This window comes from Cervus canadensis, chromosome 7 (assembly GCF_019320065.1).
Source record: "Cervus canadensis isolate Bull #8, Minnesota chromosome 7, ASM1932006v1, whole genome shotgun sequence".
Lineage (NCBI taxonomy): Eukaryota > Metazoa > Chordata > Mammalia > Artiodactyla > Cervidae > Cervus > Cervus canadensis.
Genome location: NC_057392.1, coordinates 37,370,082 through 37,389,193, shown reverse-complemented (window position 1 = coordinate 37,389,193; position 19,112 = coordinate 37,370,082). Strand labels below are relative to the sequence as shown.

The 19,112-nt window shown below is 41.5% G+C and overlaps 1 protein-coding gene across 5 annotated transcripts in view; it reads left to right on the top strand.

Moving 5' to 3' along the window:
- LOC122445571 (limbic system associated membrane protein) overlaps positions 1-19,112 on the top strand; it is a 687,896-nt gene that overhangs the window by 632,918 nt on the left and 35,866 nt on the right. For all 5 annotated transcript variants that reach the window (XM_043474966.1, XM_043474967.1, XM_043474963.1 and 2 more), the window contains exons 4-6: positions 406-540; positions 11,366-11,486; positions 12,117-12,265. In XM_043474966.1, the coding sequence (XP_043330901.1) occupies positions 406-540; positions 11,366-11,486; positions 12,117-12,265 (405 nt within the window). The remainder of the gene's footprint in view (positions 1-405; positions 541-11,365; positions 11,487-12,116; positions 12,266-19,112) is intronic.

The following is a 19,112-nucleotide window of genomic DNA, read 5'->3' as shown; positions in this document are numbered from 1 at the left end:
TGACTGATGAATGGGATGTATAAACATTCCAGTTTCTTGACTCTTGGTGGGGACAACTTGGAACTGGGCTCCATACTGTGCCCAGAGCTCCCTGAGCGGCTGAGCCAGGTTGCCCGCTGTGAAACAAGACTTGGCATTGGCATTGCTCCCTGGCTTGGCTCCTTTCTCTCCCAGATCCCATTTTCCCACTGCTGTACCAGTTTTTCCTGAGAACACTGCCTTCTTGATCATTTTCACATATACTTTTTGTCTTGGGGTCTGCATCCATAGACCCTGACCTCAGACAAAGAACACTATCAAATTATTGAAAAGCCATGTGGACTTATTGCTTATAAAAAGAAAAAAAAATGGTAATCTGCTGCATATTTTAAACTTAAAAAAATCATGCAAACCTCTGTTTTTCAGGAAGAGAATTTGAAGGAGAAGAAGAATATCTGGAGATCCTCGGCATCACCAGGGAGCAGTCAGGCAAATACGAGTGCAAAGCTGCCAATGAGGTCTCCTCGGCGGATGTCAAACAAGTCAAGGTCACTGTGAACTGTGAGTACGGCAGGAGCCGACAGATGCCATGTGTCCAGGGCCCACCTCCACCTCCCGTGAGTTCTACAGATCCTGTTAGCAAGAGAACATTGCATTCCAAGCAGATGCTCCTCTGGTCAGGGATGCACATTTGTACATTGGACATATCCAAGGGCAGGACTTGGCCTTTGAATTTGATAAATCAACTGTACCAATTCTAAATATAACCCATAATGCATTTAACAATAGACTCTATCTTTTACTCAGACTATAGAATTAAGAAAACATAATCAGACATCACTAGCAGTTCGGGCAATCACTCTTCTGGTCTTTGTGAAGACCAAGGTCATACCACTTTGGAAAAAAACAACCATTTGTATCTGCTTTAGCTGGAATTTCCATCTTAATGGATTGTTTGTCAGAAGAGAATAATTCAAGATCATATTTTATCCTCTGCCATTGAGCTAATTGGCCTTGGGAACAAACTTAAGCCACCGTGGTCAGATACCATGTGTCCCTGATGGCGACAGGGGATACCTGATGGGTTAATATTGGTTATGTATTTGTCCCCAAGTATGGGCAGATTAGAAAAGAAGATTTCAGTAAGATGCATAGGTAAGTGGGTATACTTTGAACTTCTCAGATGAAAGGATCCTTAGATGTAGTTCAAAAGAGAAGAGGGGGAGGCAGGGGCAGATCCATATGATGTGTGTCACCCAGCAAAGGAATAAAGAGAATTCGTTTATCCTGTTCAGTGAGGAGTGACTTTCCATGTCATTCAAGTCCCACATCACATAATTGTGGCTAGTGACAGGGACAAAAGTGTGTCCTGACAGTTCTTCTCTCCTGTGTGTTTAACACATACACACACACAAGTACATACTCCACACTAACACATATGCACAGATGACATATATACATACATGCCCAAAAGCGCACAGACACACATGCATAGACATCTTAACCCATATTTTAAAATACTCTTTGGACAGTGATAAGGTACTTTCCACCATCTTAAGCCTTCCATGCAATTGACCTAGGTGCTGCTGGTTCTGTATAAAGTGCCTAGCCAGGTAGATACCATTGACTCTGTTTCAGGGTTTGAAACGCTAACGTCCAAGGAGGTATAATTGCCTCTCCAAAGTGACACAGAAAGCAAGGGTGAGAAAAGGGATTCAGACTCCAGTCTGTGATTCTAAAGCCTGTGCCCTTCCTCAGGAGAAAGAGGAACAGGTGTTTTCAACTCTTACTATGTACTAAGGGATTTATATTTGAGCTTTAATCTTCACGCAAACTCATAGGAGTTTGCTCATGCTTAGTCTGATTTTAAAAATTTGGAAACAGAGGCATAAAGAACCAAGGAAACTTGCCTTAGGTGACCTGGTCTCTTCTGGGCTGCACTCTTTCCCATGGCCTTGCTCCAGCCTGGCAACATTCTGAAACAGAAAGCAAAATCCCCTTCACACCAGATTTCGATGAATCTACAGATACAACACTGCTGTAGCATCTATGGCACTCATTTCCAAGAAGCAAGAGGCTGCGTTTGATAAGGTCCAAAGTGGAAACAGTGACTGACTTTATTTTGGGGGGCTCCAAAATCACTGCAGATGATGACTGCAGCCATGAAATAAAAAGACACCTACTCCTTGGAAGGAAAGTTATGACCAACCTAGACAGCCTATTAAAAAGCATTACTTTGTCAACAAAGGTCCATCTAGTTAACGCTATGGTTTTTCCAGTAGTCATGTATGGTTGTGAGAGTTGGACTATAAAGAAAGCTGAGTGCAGAAGAATTGATGCTTTTGAACTGTGGTGTTGGAGAATACTCTTGAGAGTCCCTTGGACTGCAAGGAGATCCAACCAGTCCATCCTAATGGAAATCAGTCCTGGGTATTCATTGTCAGTACTGAAGTTGAAGCTGAAACTCCAATACTTTGGCCACCTGATGCGAAGAGCTGACTCTTTTGAAAAGACCCTGATGTTGGGAAAGATCAAAGGCAGGAGGAGAAGGGGACGACAGAGGATGAGATGGTTAGATGGCATCACCAACTCAATGGACATGAGTTTGAGTAAACTCCAGAAGTAGGTGATGGACAGGAAGGCCTGGCACTCTGCAGTTCATGGGGTCACAAAGAGTCGGACATGACTGAGCTACTGAACTGAACTAAACTGAGTGTTTTTATCCTGTCATTGTCTGTGATTATTTTTTAAGTAATAGAGATTTGAAATGCCAGTATTACTATTCTTTTCCAGTCCTGGGTGTGTTTCAAAGACACATTAATGATCTCAATGTTATAAAATGCTTTAGGACCTTTTTTTCACATGAAAGGCAATTTCTCTGGTGTTGATATAAGTTTATAATTAGGTTAGCTAGCTTCTTTTATGTACACACAGCCATGCCGTCCTCTTCCACCTCTTCTCTGACTTTCGGAGTTAAGATTTTATTTTCTCTTAATTGACCTTCATCTTAATTAGATTTCTGAAAGTCCAATCATGGAGTACATTGAAAATATTTATGCTTCCATTGTGTGAAACATCAAAGCGGTCGGCGTTGCAGATGGTTCCCTAGATCAAAGCCAGCCGCCTGGGTCCTATTATTATTAGTGCAATTAGTCTGACACTGCTCCTTCTTGACTGTCCCTGAAGTGTAACTTAGAACAGAAGAAAATACTGATAATTTTCAAGAAAAGCCTTTTATAAAAATGTGAGCTTTTCCAAGTGATGAGTGAACCACAGAAGAATATGCACAGGGCCTCAAGATGCTAAAAAGACATGTCATAAGGAATTACACAGAAAACTAAAATGAGCTTAGTCAGCCAGTCCATCCTAAACAGCAGCACCTACACATGCTTTATAAAAATTGCTCAGTAAATGTTTACTGAATGAATAGGTGACCCACATGCTCACAGGTAAATTCTACTCTCTTAACATTTCTCCAGACTTTGCAAATTGATATTGGTCACAAATCAAGAAGCATATTCTAAGTCAATGTCCTTTGGAAACACCTTATTACCAGCACTTCCTTAAGCTGTGTTTATATTATATTGAAACAACTAGGCACTGCACCTGTTGTCCTGTTCAAAGAATTCACCCTACTTAAATGCAGTTGTATTAAGAAGATGAAGTCTCCAAGATGAAATTACAGTTTGAGGTTGGGTTAGCAAAATTCATGCAAACTGACAAATTTCCAGCATCACCTTCATCACCTCATATAAGCCTGCTTACCCAGGTGGCTTGGTGGTAAAAGAATCTGCTTCCCAATGCAGGAGATGCAGATTCGATCCTTGGGTAGGGAAGATCTCCTGGAGGAGGAAATGGCAACCCACTCCAACATTCTTGCCTAGAGAATCTCAAGGACAGAGGAGCCTGGTGGGCATAGTCCATGGGGTCCCAAAGAGTTGGCCACGACTGAGCATGAGTAGTTGTTGTGCTGTGAAAATGGCCTATTATTTAAGCTGATTCCTCTTCCTTGAAAAAAGGCACAAGGTTTGCAATTAGGTCAGGGGATCAGAATGGCTAAGAGAATTAATGGCTGAATAGATCATCATAATGAAACTGATTCAGAGTACCACTTAAAAAAAATAAATCCCAGTGCTGGTAATTTTTTCCTATTTACATCTCATTGATTCATTTACTCAGATATTTGTTGCAGGGCACTGAAAGCTAGAGCAGTAAACAAGAGAGACAAAACAGTTCCTCTGTTTAGTTCACAAGCTGGATCTTACAGTCTCACCTTTTTATTCCTCTTGGGTAATCCTTCTCCAAAGTTGGTCTACAGCACTGTGCCTAGCCATTTGCATTAGACATGCAAAATCTATTTTCTAAGTGGTAGGAGGTCCTGGAATTTACAGAAGCTAAATTATTGACCTGAAATCTCTTCAACTAAATAAACTTAGTAAAATTTTATTCAATAGGCAAGACTTCTACTTTCCAATATCTTAGAATTTAGCTACCAATTTCATCTAGATACAAACCCTAGGGACAACTGTCCTTCCATTTATTGGTTCTAAGTGTAATTCCTCAATTTCAGTTCTCACAGAAAGTTAAAAGTAGCTACTCATGGATTTGTCTTATCCTAGTGCCCAGTATCCCAAGGATAATGTCTAGTGCATAGTAAGTGTTCAGTAAGTGCTGCTGCTAAGTCACTTCAGTCGTGTCCGACTCTGTGTGACCTCATAGATGGCAGCCCACCAGGCTCTCCTGTCCCTGGGATTCTCCAGGCAAGAACAATGGAGTGGACTGACAGAGGACTGAATTTTATTTGGACTCTTCTTATACTGGATGCTTTTCCTATTCTTGGAGAACTTTTTCTCAAAATCTGCCCCCAGCTGTCAGGCCTGCTGCCGAACCCACTGAGCAGCTAATATTCCTGCCTTCAGCTTTTCCACAGCTACTTCTCCAACTACAATCACACTGTCACTCTGTTACTTTTATTTTCTTCTTCTTTTCTCCCTTTGAACTCAGCTCTACCTCCACTCTGGTGTCCAGAGCTAACCATCCCAACATAGGTGCTATGGGACATGGGACCTTGGCATTTCTAAAGCTCACCCTTACATTTGATAGCCATGTATTAAAGGAAGCGAGGTTACCTACCATATTTTCTACAACTGTGACTGGGGACATCCGTTGTCTCCAGATTATGTATCTGTATTTTAACTGGACTCTTCAATACTTTGGTTCATCACCTAATGATAAAAGTCAAGGAAAATAACTGCTCAATATGGAACCAGACTGGTTTGGTTACCTTCTCTAACACTTCATGGCTACACCTCTCTATTCTCCATGACAACCTGCAGTTTACTCTTGTGTTGGGGATGATATCAGTAAAGACACATCCTAATGTCTGTGAATCTATTATGGGATTGTCAGATGAACTATTCAGTAAGAATCCAGAGTACTGCAGTTTTCTACTGTAACTTTGCAATGTGAGCAATAACCATCATTTCCTGCATACCTCCAGAGTACCAAGACTCTCTTGGAGATTTTGTATGATTCACTGTAATCACCTCACCAACAGTGGTCAACCAAGGAAAGAGTGTATGGGACCTGGCCTGTCTCCATAAAAGGAGTATTGACCTACTTTATCACTGACAGTTTTTGGTATGTTTGGTTTAGTATTGCTGGTACATGGTGATCTTTTTAAAAAAAAGACAACTTTTAGTTAGTTTCATTGTTTTTAAATTCTCTGAAAACAATGACTTTCTTATTGCTGATGTTCTCTGCTCCCGACCCGGCTGGCCCACCATAACACATTAACCCGGGGGATAATCAAATCATCCAATGCAGAGGAAAAAAACAGAGCTCAGAAAATGTAAGCATTGTCTGCCACAAGACCAAAGAACCTGTGAGTGATAGAGAGAGGACTCTGCCCAGGTCTAACTCTAAAGCCCTCTTTCCTTCCTAGACATCATGTGAGAAATAGTAAAAATAATAATAATAATAATAAATGTAATCACTTCAGGTGATAAATGTGCTCTAATATATGAGACTTCATTTGGTCTTTTCATTAAGACTGTGAGACAGGTTCAGTTCAGTTCAGTCGCTTAGTCATGTCCGACTCTTTGCGACCCCATGAATCCCAGCGCGCCAGGCCTCCCTGTCTGTCACAAACTCCCGGAGTTTACTCAAACTCATGCCCATCAAGTCAGTGATGCCATCCAGCCATCTCATCCTCTGTCGTCCCCTTCGCCTCCTGCCCCCAATCCCTCTTAGCATCATGATCTTTTCCAATGAGTCAACTCTTCGCATGAGGTGGCCAAAGTATTGGAGTTTCAGCTTCAGCATCAGTCCTTCCAATGAACACCCAGGACTGATCTCCTTGATGATGGACTGGTTGGATCTCCTTGCAGTCCAAGGGACTCTCACGAGTCTTCTTCAACACCATAGTTCAAAAGCATCAATTTTTCAGCACTCAGCTTTCTTCACAGTCCAACTCTCACATCCATACATGACCACTGGAAAAACCATAGCCTTGATAGGTAGGAAGGTCTTATTATCTACATTCAAAGGTGAGAGACTCTAAGAAGTTAATGTGTCACCCTCAAGAGGCAACAACCTAAGTGGCAGAGGCAGCAATTGAGCCCACAAATCCTGATTTCTAATGTGGGTTTATATCCACAGGGCCAATGTATGTTGTGCCATTTGGGTGCCTTATAATAGCTGAAATATGTAACATTTACCTTTTAAGCTACCAGCATGCTCTCCAAAATGGTGTTCTTCCATATTAGGAGTTAATTTCTCTCCAAAGGAACTCCTTCAAATGGAAATACAGAGAAGTTCAGAGCATGGGCTTCAGAACATGAGTTCAAATATGGACTCCATCAAATGCTGGCTGTGTGAGTTTTCACAGTTAACTAACCCTCTGCAGACCTGCCTTCTCATTCATAATATAGGGTTAATAATCCTTACTTCTAGGGCTACTATTTAAATGAAAAGAATAAATAAAGCCTAGGAGAGTGCTGACACATGGTATATGTCTATAAATTGAATCTTTTATTAAGAATTTTGCTCCTTTATACTATTATTCCAAACACTGGGAAGATTAAATGAATGATATTCTGTTTGTTAGGCCACTATCATTGTTATCAGGTTCATTCTAATTGAAAGAGTCTTGTTGATGGTGATATAAGAAGAAAGCCCTTATTAATATTTTCAGAACCCAAATTTTAAAGTAATAACCAGAAGAGTCCTCTGACAATTATAAGCTATTGCAAAGTCATGTAAAGAATAACAATGGACCTCTGTGCAGCATTTTTATTAAGCCACATTTTAATTATAACTGTATTTTGAGTGAGGACATCTATTATGTTAACCATACTAGACATGCCATGATATAATTTGTAATAACTTTCTTAGCCTCACCCATGCAGAGTTCATTACAAATGAATTTTGAAATGTTCATTCCAATAAGCTATGGAACGAAACAGGCCTGCACCATTGTGTCATTTGAGAAATACTAGAAGTAATGAACTATTCATACATTTATCATCCTCTGTGACTACACCTTGGTGTGAGAAACTTCTAGATGTTCAAGGAGAAGAACAAGTGTTTGGCCTTTATAACTGACTAGTTCATCCTGTCCCAAGATCAATGCATTCAAAAGTATTCAAGCCTAGTTCACCACCACTCTCACCATGCTGGCATCTCTGAGTAGCTAATAAACAGTGCGTGTGTGTGTGTGTGTGTGTGTGTGTGTGTGTGTGTGTTAAGTCACTTCAGTTGTGTTTGATTCTATGTGATCCTATGGACTGTAGCTTGCCAGGGTGCTCTGTCCATGAGATTCTCCAGGCGAGAATACTGGAGTGGGTTATCACTCCCTTCTCCAGGGGATTTTCCTGACCCAGGGACTGAACCTGTGTCTCATGTCTCCAGCATTGGCAGGCAGGTTCTTTACCACTAGTCCACCTGGGAATCCCAATAAATAGCTTACTACTTGGCTATTCAGGTTCTGAGAAATGAGTAAAAGAGACATAGAGGAGGCCGAATTGCCCCTATTGTGAGAAATCAACATGGTTAGACGTAGTAACTTAGTGTGCCCCACCTACCTCCCCAGACGTGGCAGCCCTGGACCAGGACAGGCGTGCCCACATGACAGCAGGAAGGAGAGAGCCTGTGTAAGACATCAGTCTGGAGAAGCAGAGAACCTCTGATCCCCATCAGAAGTTTGGTCCCAGAAGAAAGAAAGAAGAGAGATGAAGCAAACAAACCGAGTTTGTTCTTCCCTAATTTTTCTGGTAGAAAAATCACCCCCTGGGTTCCAGAGCAAGGAGGTTTACTAAGTAAGCTCCCACCCACCACACGGAAGGAAACATCCAGAGTGAGGAAGAACGCTTCCATAAAACTGTACAGCTAGGACTTGTATGACTGGTCCCATGATGGAGGGGCTGGAAGACCTCTACCACGGACTATTAATATGTTGGGTGCTCCAACTATGAGCTCCAGGGTAGAGGCAATGGAAAACATGGAGTCTGGCCCAGGTTGGGGCTGTTCATCACACTCTTAACCATGTGGTTCCAGAAACTCACAAACACTGGTGAAAACTCATTTTACAAATTGAGAAGTTAAAGAAACCAATAGACTCACAAACAAGATCATCCCTCTGCTCAACATTCTACAGATTATAGGGTTACTAGCAGTGTAAGAGCCTAACCTAATACAGCAAGGCAGTGAAGATGGGAAACTAACATTATTCAATGGATGGCATCACGTAGATACTCAGGTTGGAAACTTGGGTGTTATCTTTGATACTCCTCCCTCACCATTCACATCTAATCGTGTCTGTTCTTAGCAGCCCATATCTCTCCATCTCAAATCTGTCCTGTTCATTCCTTTCCATCCCCTTTATCACAAACCTAGTGCAGGCTATCTCTGGGTTCCTTCAGCAATCTCCAAATGATCCTCCCTGCCTCTGGTTCCGGCATGTTATGGATGACGATATTGCAACAGTGGGACTCTAGACAAAGTAATGAGCTCTCTTAATGATGAAGGACAGAGACTAAATTTGAGCTCAGGTCTGTCAAACTTTAAATCCAAGCTCTTGATTTTTACTCAATGCCCCGTCTCTGTACAAATATCTCCCTCATACCACTACCTCTAGTCATTACATTAACCTCTGAACTCATGTGCTGTAACAATCCACATAACCAATTATAGAATGAAAGAATTTTAAAAGGAACCTTGGCGATCATTTTAAACTAATTTCTTATTTGAAAATATGAGAAAGAGAAAGCTTGAAGTGGTACAGACACTTGACCAGGCCACAGTTCTGGTTAAGAGTCAAAATCAGACCTCCAGTTTCTATTTCTGGTTGCTAATCCTGACCCCCCAACCCATATATTAGATAAATGAGTTACAATTTTGAAATTAGCAATTTAAGGATTAAAGATATGAAAATAACACTTGGGTCCTCATGCTACCCATTTGTGATGAATGGGCTGTTTTGGTTAGAATTGGCCTTTTTTTTTTCCCCCAAGTTGAAGGGATACTCTATAAATCTCTAATGTGTTGTTCTTTCATTTTATAAATAATAAAACCAAGACTCAAAAAGATACAGTGTGTGATGGGAAGTCCACACAACCAAACAGACTAAATTCCAGGAAGCCTAGGTTCTAGTCCAGGGTTCTTTCCACTCTCCATGTTGCCTTTCTGTGTCTCTACAGAAATGAGGAGATAAATCTAAAATAGAACACAACCCATCCACTCTGGCACATGTTTATCCATGGGCTGGCCATGCTCTCCAGGTGTGCTCTAACTCCTCCTCTCTCTGACAGTGATTTAAAGACATCCAAGCTCATGTGAAAATGAAATGGGGGAGAAAATTGCAGACTAAACTGATGCTTTTGTACATCTTTTTAAACTAAGAGAATCTAGATCTTCTAGAGGCAGAAAACTTGGAAAATAGTTTTTGATTAGGAAGATAAAACTCTGAAAACTCTGAAAAAAGTGAGCTGAACCAGGTACTAAAGAGCAGAGATGAATTCAATGATTTTTTATACTAAAGTTCACTGCTGCTAAGTCACTTCAGTCGTGTCCGACTCTGTGAGACCCCATAGATGGCAGCCCACCAGGCTCCCCCGTCCCTGGGATTCTCCAGGCAAGAACCCTGGAGTGGGTTGCCATTTCCTTCTCCAACGCATGAAAGTGAAAAATGAAAATGAAGTCGCTCAGTCGTGTCTGACGCTTAGTGACGCCATGGACTGCAGCCTATCAGGCTCCTCCGTCCGTGTGATTTTCCAGGCAAGAATTACTGGAGTGGGGTGCCATTGCCTTCTCCACTAAAGTTCACTAATTTACCTAAATAAGGTTTTTCATCTGTAAAATATAAACAGGTGGTTTGGGTCTATTTTATCCATGTACACACAGTCAAGTTGCCATTTTCTGCCAAATGACCTTTGGACAGAAGTCTTTTTCTCCTTGAAAAGTCCATAAGTTGCACAAACACAGCATCCTCAAGCCTAGAGCTCAAGTTTACCCTTGTGGCTGAGTCCTGTGATCCTGTAAACCCTTGTTTCACTTTCCATGGGATTGCTTGAAAGAATTGTGGCAAATTAGAATGTATTTCTGAGCTCATTTTAAGGCTGTCACAGTTTTGTAGGCCCAGTACTAAGCAGAAAAAAAGTGCACAACAGCCAGAGAGAGAAGAAGATGGAACCCCAGGAAGATATTCATGTACCATGATAGACTTCAAACTGCACTCTCACTCATAAAAGCAAAACTGACCTGGAGAATGGAAATAAGGGAACACAGAGGAGGGAAAACAGTATAGCAATTATTTAACACCAGTTTTTTTTTCCTGAATTCTTGCAATGGTATCAGGCTAAGCCTGAGCTAAAATGACTTTAGCGCTCTATGATTTTCGTCAGATTTCTTACTACCATCTCTGAAGGTGACAATAATAATAATGATGCTGATGAAGGTGAAAAAGAAAAAAGCTCAGATTACACATTTCAAATCCCAAGTCCTTTAGTATCACCACTTAATATACCACTTTTTCTTTTTAATATACAAAAATAAAAAAAATATGTAAATATGATAACCTGTGATTGGAATAACAGAGATCTATTGGAAGAGAAAAAGAAATCCTAGATTTCATTCCCATAAAACCCTTTTCAGTGTCCCATTTAAATAAACCAAGTCTACAGTTTCATTGATCTCTTATTTTCATTTAGTTTTCTAGTCATCAATCCCATTCAGCCAATCACATCATTCACATAAATGGAGCTTTAAGACTGTTTTTGTCCTGCTCCTCTGCAGTCACACTATTGTTTCTAATTCCTCCTGGCGTGGAAATTCTGGAGCATCATACAAGGCTCATGTAAACTAAACTGTGTGTCTGTCCTTCCTATAGATCCTCCCACTATCACGGAATCCAAGAGCAATGAAGCCACCACCGGCCGAAAAGCTTCCCTCAAATGCGAGGCCTCCGCAGTGCCTGCGCCTGACTTTGAGTGGTACCGAGATGACACCAGGTTTGTTCCCAATCTGCTGTGCCCCCCTGGGTCTCACCTGCTCAGTGAGGGAAACCAGAAGCCCTGACGAAAAACCCACCCCAGCCGTAATTACATAGGTCTTTCCGATTAGACTCTTCCTTTTCCAAGGCTTTTTACCTGGTGCTTTGGGACTGTAGCTCTTGGACTCTCAAAGCACGCAGGTTACGTGCACAGAGTGGGCAGTTTCCACCTGCATGTCTTTCTAGCCTGGAGCAGAAACCAAAGCTCAGTGAAACCCATCCATTCCTGAGTTGTCTCCATTAGTAGACTTTCATTCTGATACTTTGGTGAAAGTGAAAGGGGTCTTAGCGACCCCATGGACTGTAGCCTACCACGCTCTTCCATCCATGCAATTTTCCAGGCAAGAGTACTGGAGTGGGTTGCCATTTCCTTCTCCAGAGGATCTTCCCAACCCAGGGATCAAACCTGGGTCTCCCGCACTGTAGGCAGCTGCTTTACCATCTGAGCCACCAGGGGGAATTGAGCAGAATCAACAGGCTCTAACTACTTCCTTTCCCTCCCTTTTTTTCAATTTAAAGATGAAAAAGAAATGACTACACCAAATCTTCATAGTTGTTTCTCTTTACTCTTCTGTCTTTGAACCCTTAGGATAAATAGTGCCAATGGCCTTGAGATTAAGAGCACGGAGGGCCAGTCTTCCCTGACAGTGACCAATGTCACTGAGGAGCACTATGGCAACTATACATGCGTGGCTGCCAACAATCTGGGGATGACCAACGCCAGCCTCGTCCTTTTCAGTAAGTATGCCAGAGAGGGAGCCCACGTAGGAGAACCAAGTCGAAGCTTCTCCCGTGGAAAATTTGAAAATCATTCCCTTTTGACTAAATATAAGCTTATGCAAAAATCAAAGTATCACCACTGAAACAAAACCACAAGTTCTCAATCCCTATTATGAGACAAAATTTACAAATGGAATACCTGCCCTCTCTAGTCCCTGACTTACTTGTGATAACTGCCTTGTTTCTCTGTCTGATTTTTTAAGTTTTTCTTTTCCTGGTTGGTTAAACTGTAAGAATATTCATTGAACAAAAATCTCTCTGGTGATGGTCTCTTTAAGGAGCCTAGATGATGTAAGACCCTGGAAAGTGGATGGCTCTTTAAAAATGGCAGGCATGGGAGTGATTGAAGAAGCAGTATTCAGGGAGGATGGATAAGGTACTGGGAGAAGGGAGAGGCTGGAAAAAGAAAGTGTATTTTTAACAACACAAGAGGTAGAGTGGAATGAATGATTAAAACATAATATAAATCTAAAGAAGTAGAAATGGTTGCAGAAAGGTTTCAGTGTGACAGCAAGAAACATTATTTGTCTTATAGATTTTTTGGAAGAGAAATAGGATGATGAGAGAGATAAACAAAGTTTCTTCTGAAGACCAAAGAAGATCCTCAAGGCAGACTAAGGAAGGACAAGTTGTTTTAAGTTACTGGAAACAGTAATCTCATAGGAAAGCCCACCTTCTAGCCTTTCCCTTGAACAGCATGTTATAGTTAGATACCTGCCCCTTGACTTGTTGACCTGGCAGCTATGAGCATATAAGCATAGAATCAGATGCCTCCTGAAAAATAGAAGTATGATCCATGAGATCAGGGGAAATGAGGACAATTAGGATAGGAAAACGTTTACCAGAAAAAGTAAAACCAAAGAGTTAGCATATGCTGAACCAGAGAGTTCATTTGGCCAGACAAAGTCCAACAAATTTAATATTATTATTTTGAAATAACAAGCTATTAGACACTTTGTTGTTGTTGTTGCTCCCTTCACAGGCTAAATTGGAAAATTTAGAAACACTAGGTCCGGGAGAAATGTCTTCATCTTGCTTTATTCAGTTTAGATTAGCCTTCAAGGAAAAGATTTTTAAGAGAAGAATCAATTTAAGAGTTCCCTTGAAACATAGTATTAAACTCATTTTAAAACTGCTCAAGATCCAACTCCACTTACTAAAAAACAAACAAACAAAACACCACCACAAACTCTTCTGAATTTGACCTTCAGTTTCTCATCCATAACTCCCATTGACTTTATTCTGTAAGTTTGATGGGATACAGCTGTGCTACAAATGTTGTGTCAAAATGAAGTTTAAAATTCATATCCTTGTCTACTTGTCTCCAAAGACCAAACATCAGTGTTTTTGACTTAAGCTGGAGACATTGATATCTCAAAACATTTGAGAAGACATTTATTAAGAAATGTACTTACCTGTTTCATTCCTGACATTAGGGATTGCATAAATAGAGGGGAAAACAGCCTCAACTCTGAAACTTGAGATTCTGACAAATCTAAGGGGAGCTGATTAAGTAGAACAACATACAGTTAACAAGAGGTTTTTAGGGGGATTGGAAAAGAGAAAATGGTATAATTGGATTAGTTAGAGAAAGTGAGCAATTATAAGCTGGCATAAAAGTATCTTCTTCTCCCACTCAGGACTGTGCTAATGATACATTTCAAATAATAAATACAATAATACCTATAGACTGAGAAAGAGGAAGGGCAAGAAGGATAGAAAGACGGTGTAAGCTCCATGGTAGCCTATTTTACACATGTATGAAAGAAAGAAAGAGAGGAAGAAGGTGAAAAGAATCATTTGAAGAGGAGAGAACGAGCACAGGCTAGGTCAAAGATAATAGAGATACCGCTGGTGGTAATGAAAGGTCATCTCAAGCTCTAAAATACTACGGTTCTGTTCACGAAAGTCCATGTAAAGGACTCCACCCAGTAAGATAAAGAAATATCAAGAATCTTACAGAATTTCTGCTTGTTAACTAAGAATCAAGAAATCAGGCAAGTGTATCATGGTCATATTGTCCTTGATGGTTTTGCAGAAGTCACCCTCATTATACATCTGAGAAGTGCACAGGGCTGTGATTAATGTGCCACTTCCGGGGGACCCTCTGCAGGGCCGCCCACACAGGCACCCACTCTGCACACAGACACCTGTCTCAGCATTCGACCTGGAATTGATTTCCCATCTGATGGGAATGTTAGGAGGTGTAATCTTTACGGAAGAACAGATGCAAAAGGTCACTGAGCTTTGAGGTGAAAAGAAGTTCTTAAAATTGCCAAACATTAGTGAATTTACAGTCCTGTTTTTTGGCCCAAGGCCCAAGTGTGAATATTTTAAGGGGAGAGCTCTGCTTCTTATAGGAGGAATAGCAAGTCCACCATGCCCGCCCTGCCACCCCAATTTGGGTTTGGGAGATGTGTTGTTAAAGCCTTCATAGCTGGGTATTTTGGGAACATGACTCTATTGTAGCCAGTTTTGCACAGGCGAAAGAAAGTTGGGGGTGGAGGAAGAGAGCACGCAAGGAAAGGAAGACAAGGAAAAAAGAAAGTACGTGTGTGAACATATTGCCCATTACTTGGATTCAAAGTAATCTACGGGTTGATTGGGAAGAAGGAAGACACTGCTGGTAGCAGTACTTTCCCACAGAACAAGGTCAGGAGGAGAGAGATGCTTGGGAGGGTGGCCGCAGCCAGCCCCGTGTGACAGACAGCATTATGTGGGCAGCAGGGTGCTCTGCTGACCCAGCCAGTCCAGAGCAGACTAGGCAGCTGGTGAGCTGCGGCCAGCCAGAGGCAGCGGCAGGTAAATCTCGTGCCAGAACCCCTGAAGAGTTCACAATTATCCACCTTTACAGGTGCATCAGCATATTTTCCATGTCTACCACAGTGACGTGTGCTGACTGTGTATACAGTGTCAGTTTGCGGTCACTGATATATCCACCACACACAGACATACACTTCTTCACACTCTATTCAAATACTGACCTCCAAAGGGGTCAAAATAATTGAACGAGAGGGCAAGAATACATTGTATTCATAGTAATTTTTTCTAAGCCAATGGAATCATTCCTTTCTCATTTGTCTTGCCCTCCATTCATTCTAGTCTTGTTTATAAAGGATCCATAATACCTTAGTCTATTTAGCCAAGTAATGCCTTTGATAGCTTTGTCTTCATCCTGGGCAAAGTGTTACATTGTATCACTTTTCTGAACACACTAATCCAGCATTACAACATGGGTGGACAAGGATTCAGCTCCTTAGCTTTTGTCAGATGTAGGAATATGCATCATATGGGTAAAGATTGGGTCTGGTGATGCCAAGAGATATTCTATTGTCAGCATATGTAAAATAACAGATCCCATGTATCCAAACTTGTAACTGCAAGATACCCACAAAGGGAAACTATCTTGTTTCAGTGCTTAGATGGAGTTATTTTTAAAGAAATAAATAGGGAGGAAGAATAAGGGAGGTGATTCTATCCATGATATAATGACTCCTTATCAAGTGAGTACATATGACATATTGCAGGTGCCAAACACTTAACATATGTGATCTTGCTTAATCATCAGGAAAGATGATTTACTTTACCAGGTGCTCACATTCTTCCAGTCCACAAAGAAGTCAGATAATTAGTGCAATTAAATAAGACTTATGGGATTTAAACTCAGGTAACCTAAACTCTGGGAGTTGGTGATGGACAGGGAGGCCTGGCGTGTTGTGATTCATGGGGTCACAAAGAGTCGGACATGACTGAGCAACTGAACTGAACCTCCTTCCAGAGTCCAGGCTCCAGACTAAAACATTATCTAGATGTGTATATGTAGATGCTCAGAGGGCTCAAACAAAACCTTGTGCACACGAGGAGACCTCACAGAGACTGAGCCAGACCTGCCTTTGAGTGTTTGAGTGAATCCTGAGGAGGTACGGGTCAGCAGTGGCCTGCCACAGGGGCAGGGGCTCTGGGTGCAGCAGACCTGGGTGTGGCATAAGCCCTCTTGGAGGAGACTGCCATTAACCCCACCACAGAGCCACCAGAATTTTCACAGGATTGGGGAGACAGACTCTTGGAGGGCACAAACAAAACCTGTGCACTCCAGGACCCAGGAGAAAGGAGCAGTGACCCCACAAGAGACTGACCCAGACTTGCCAGGAGTGTCCAGGAGTCTCTGGTGGAGGCATGGGTCAGTGATGGCCTACTGCTGGGGGCACTGAGTGAGGCAATGCATACACAGGACCTTTTGAAGGAGGTCACCATTATCTTCATTACCTCCACCATAGTTTGGTCTCAGGTCAACAACAGGGAGGGAACACAGCCCTGCCCATCAACAGAAAATTGGATTAAAGATTTACTGAGCATAGCCCTGCACATCAGAACAAGACCCAGTTTCCCCCACAGTCAGTCTCTCCCATCAGGAAGCTTCCATAAGCCTCTTATCCTTATCCCACAGAAGGCAGACAGAATGAAAACCACAATCACAGAAAACTAATCACACTGATCACATGGACCACAGCCTTCTATAACTCAATGAAACAATAAGCCATGCTGTGCAGGGCCACCCAAGACAGACAGGTCATGGTGGAGAGCTCTGACAAAACATGGTCCACTAGAGTTGAGAATGGCAAACCACTTCAGTATTCTTGCCTTGAGAACCCCATGAACAGAATGAAAAGGCAAAAAGATAGGACACTGACAGGTGAACTCCCCAAATCGGTAGGTGCCCAATATGCTACTGGAGAAGAGTGGAGAAATAACTCCAGAAAGAATGAAGAGACAGGGTCAAAGCAAAAGCAATGGCCAGTTGTGGATGTGACTGGTGATGGAAGTAAAGTCCGATGCTGTAAAGAACAATATTGCACAGGAACCTGGAATGTTAGGTCCATGAGTCAAGGTAAATTGGAAGTGGTCAAACAGAAGATAGCAAGAGTCAGTGAACTAAAATGGACCAGAATGGGCAAATTTAACTCAGATGACCATTAGAAGAAATGGAGTAGCCCTCATACTCAACAAAAGAGTCTGAAATGCAGTACTTGGGTGCAATCTCAAAAATAAAAGAATGATCTCTGTTCATTTTCAAGGCAAACCATTCAGTATCAAAGTAATCCAAATTCATGCCCCAACCAGTAAAGCTGAAGAAGCTGAAGTTAATGGTTCTATGAAAACCTACAAGGCCTTCTAGAACTAACACAAAAAAAGACGTCCTTTTCATTATATGAGACTGGAATGCAAAAGAAGGAAGTCAAGAGATACCTGGAGTATCAGGCAAATTTGGCCTTGGAGTACAAAATGAAGCAGGGCAAAGACTAAAAGAGTTTTGTGAAGAGAATGCACTGGTCATAGCAAACAACCTCTTCCAACAACACAAGAGAAGACTCTACACATGGACATCACCAGATGGTTAATACCAAAATCAGATTGATTATATTCTTTGCACCCAAAGATGGAGAAATTCTATACAGTCAGCAAAAACAAGACTGGGAACTGACTGTGGCTCAGATCATGAACTCCTTGTTGACAATCCAGACTGAAATTGAAGAAAATAAGGAACACCTCTAGACCACTCAGGTATGACCTAAATCAAATCCCTCATGATTATACAGTGTAAGTGACAAATAGATTCAAGGGATTAAATCTGATACAGTGCCTGAAGAACTACGGATGGAGGTTCATGACATTGTACAGGAGGCAGTGATCAAGACCATCTCCAAGAGAAAGAAAGACTAAATGGTTGTTTGAGGAAGCCTTACAAATAGCTGAGAAAAGAAGAGAAGCTAAAGGCAAAGGAGAAAAGGAAAGATAAAAGCATCTGAATGCAGAGTTCCAAAGAATAGCACAGAGAGATGAGAAAGCCTTCCTCAGTGATCAATGCAAAGAAATAGAAGAAAACAATAGAAAGGGAAAGACTAGAGATCTCTTTAAGGAAATCAGAGATACCAAGGAAATATTTCATTCAAAGATGGGCACTATAAAGGACAGAATGGTAGGTACCTAACAGAAGCAGAAGATATTAAGAAGAGGTGGCAAGAATACACAAAAGAACTATAAAAAAAGATCTTCATGACCCAGATAACCACGATGGTGTGTATCACTCACATAGAACCAGGCATCCTGGAATGTGAAGTCATGTGAGTCTTAGGAAGCATCACTATGAACAAAGCTAGTGGAGGTGATGGAATTGTAGTTGAGCTCTTTCAAATCCTAGAAGATGGTGTTGTGAAAGTGCTGCATTCAATATGCCAGCAAATTTGGAAAACTCAGCAGTGGCCACAGGACTGGAAAAGGTCAGTTTTCATTTCAGTCCCAAAGAAAGGCAATGCTAAAGAATGTTCCAACTACCGCACAATTGCACTCATCTCACACACTTGCAAAGTAATGCTCAAAATTCCCCAAGCCAGGCTTCAAAAGTACATGAAGCAAGAACTTCCAGATGTTCAAGCTGGATTTAGAAAAGGCAGAGGAACCAGAGATTAAATTGCCAGCATCCATTGGATCATCAAGAAAGCAAGAGAATTCCAGAAAAACATTTAATTCTGCTTGATTGACTATGCCAAAGCCTTTGACTGTGTGGATCACAACAACTATGGAAAATTCTTAAAGAGATGGGAATACCAGACCACCTGAACTGCCTCCTGAAAAATCTGTATCCAGGTCAAGAAGCAACAGTTAGAACTGGACATGGAAAAACAGACTGGTTCCAAATCAAGAAAGGAGTATGTCAAGGCTGTATATTGCCACCCTGCTTGTTTAATTTATATGCAGAGCACATCATGCAAAATTCTGGGCTGGATGAAGCACAAGCTGGAATCAA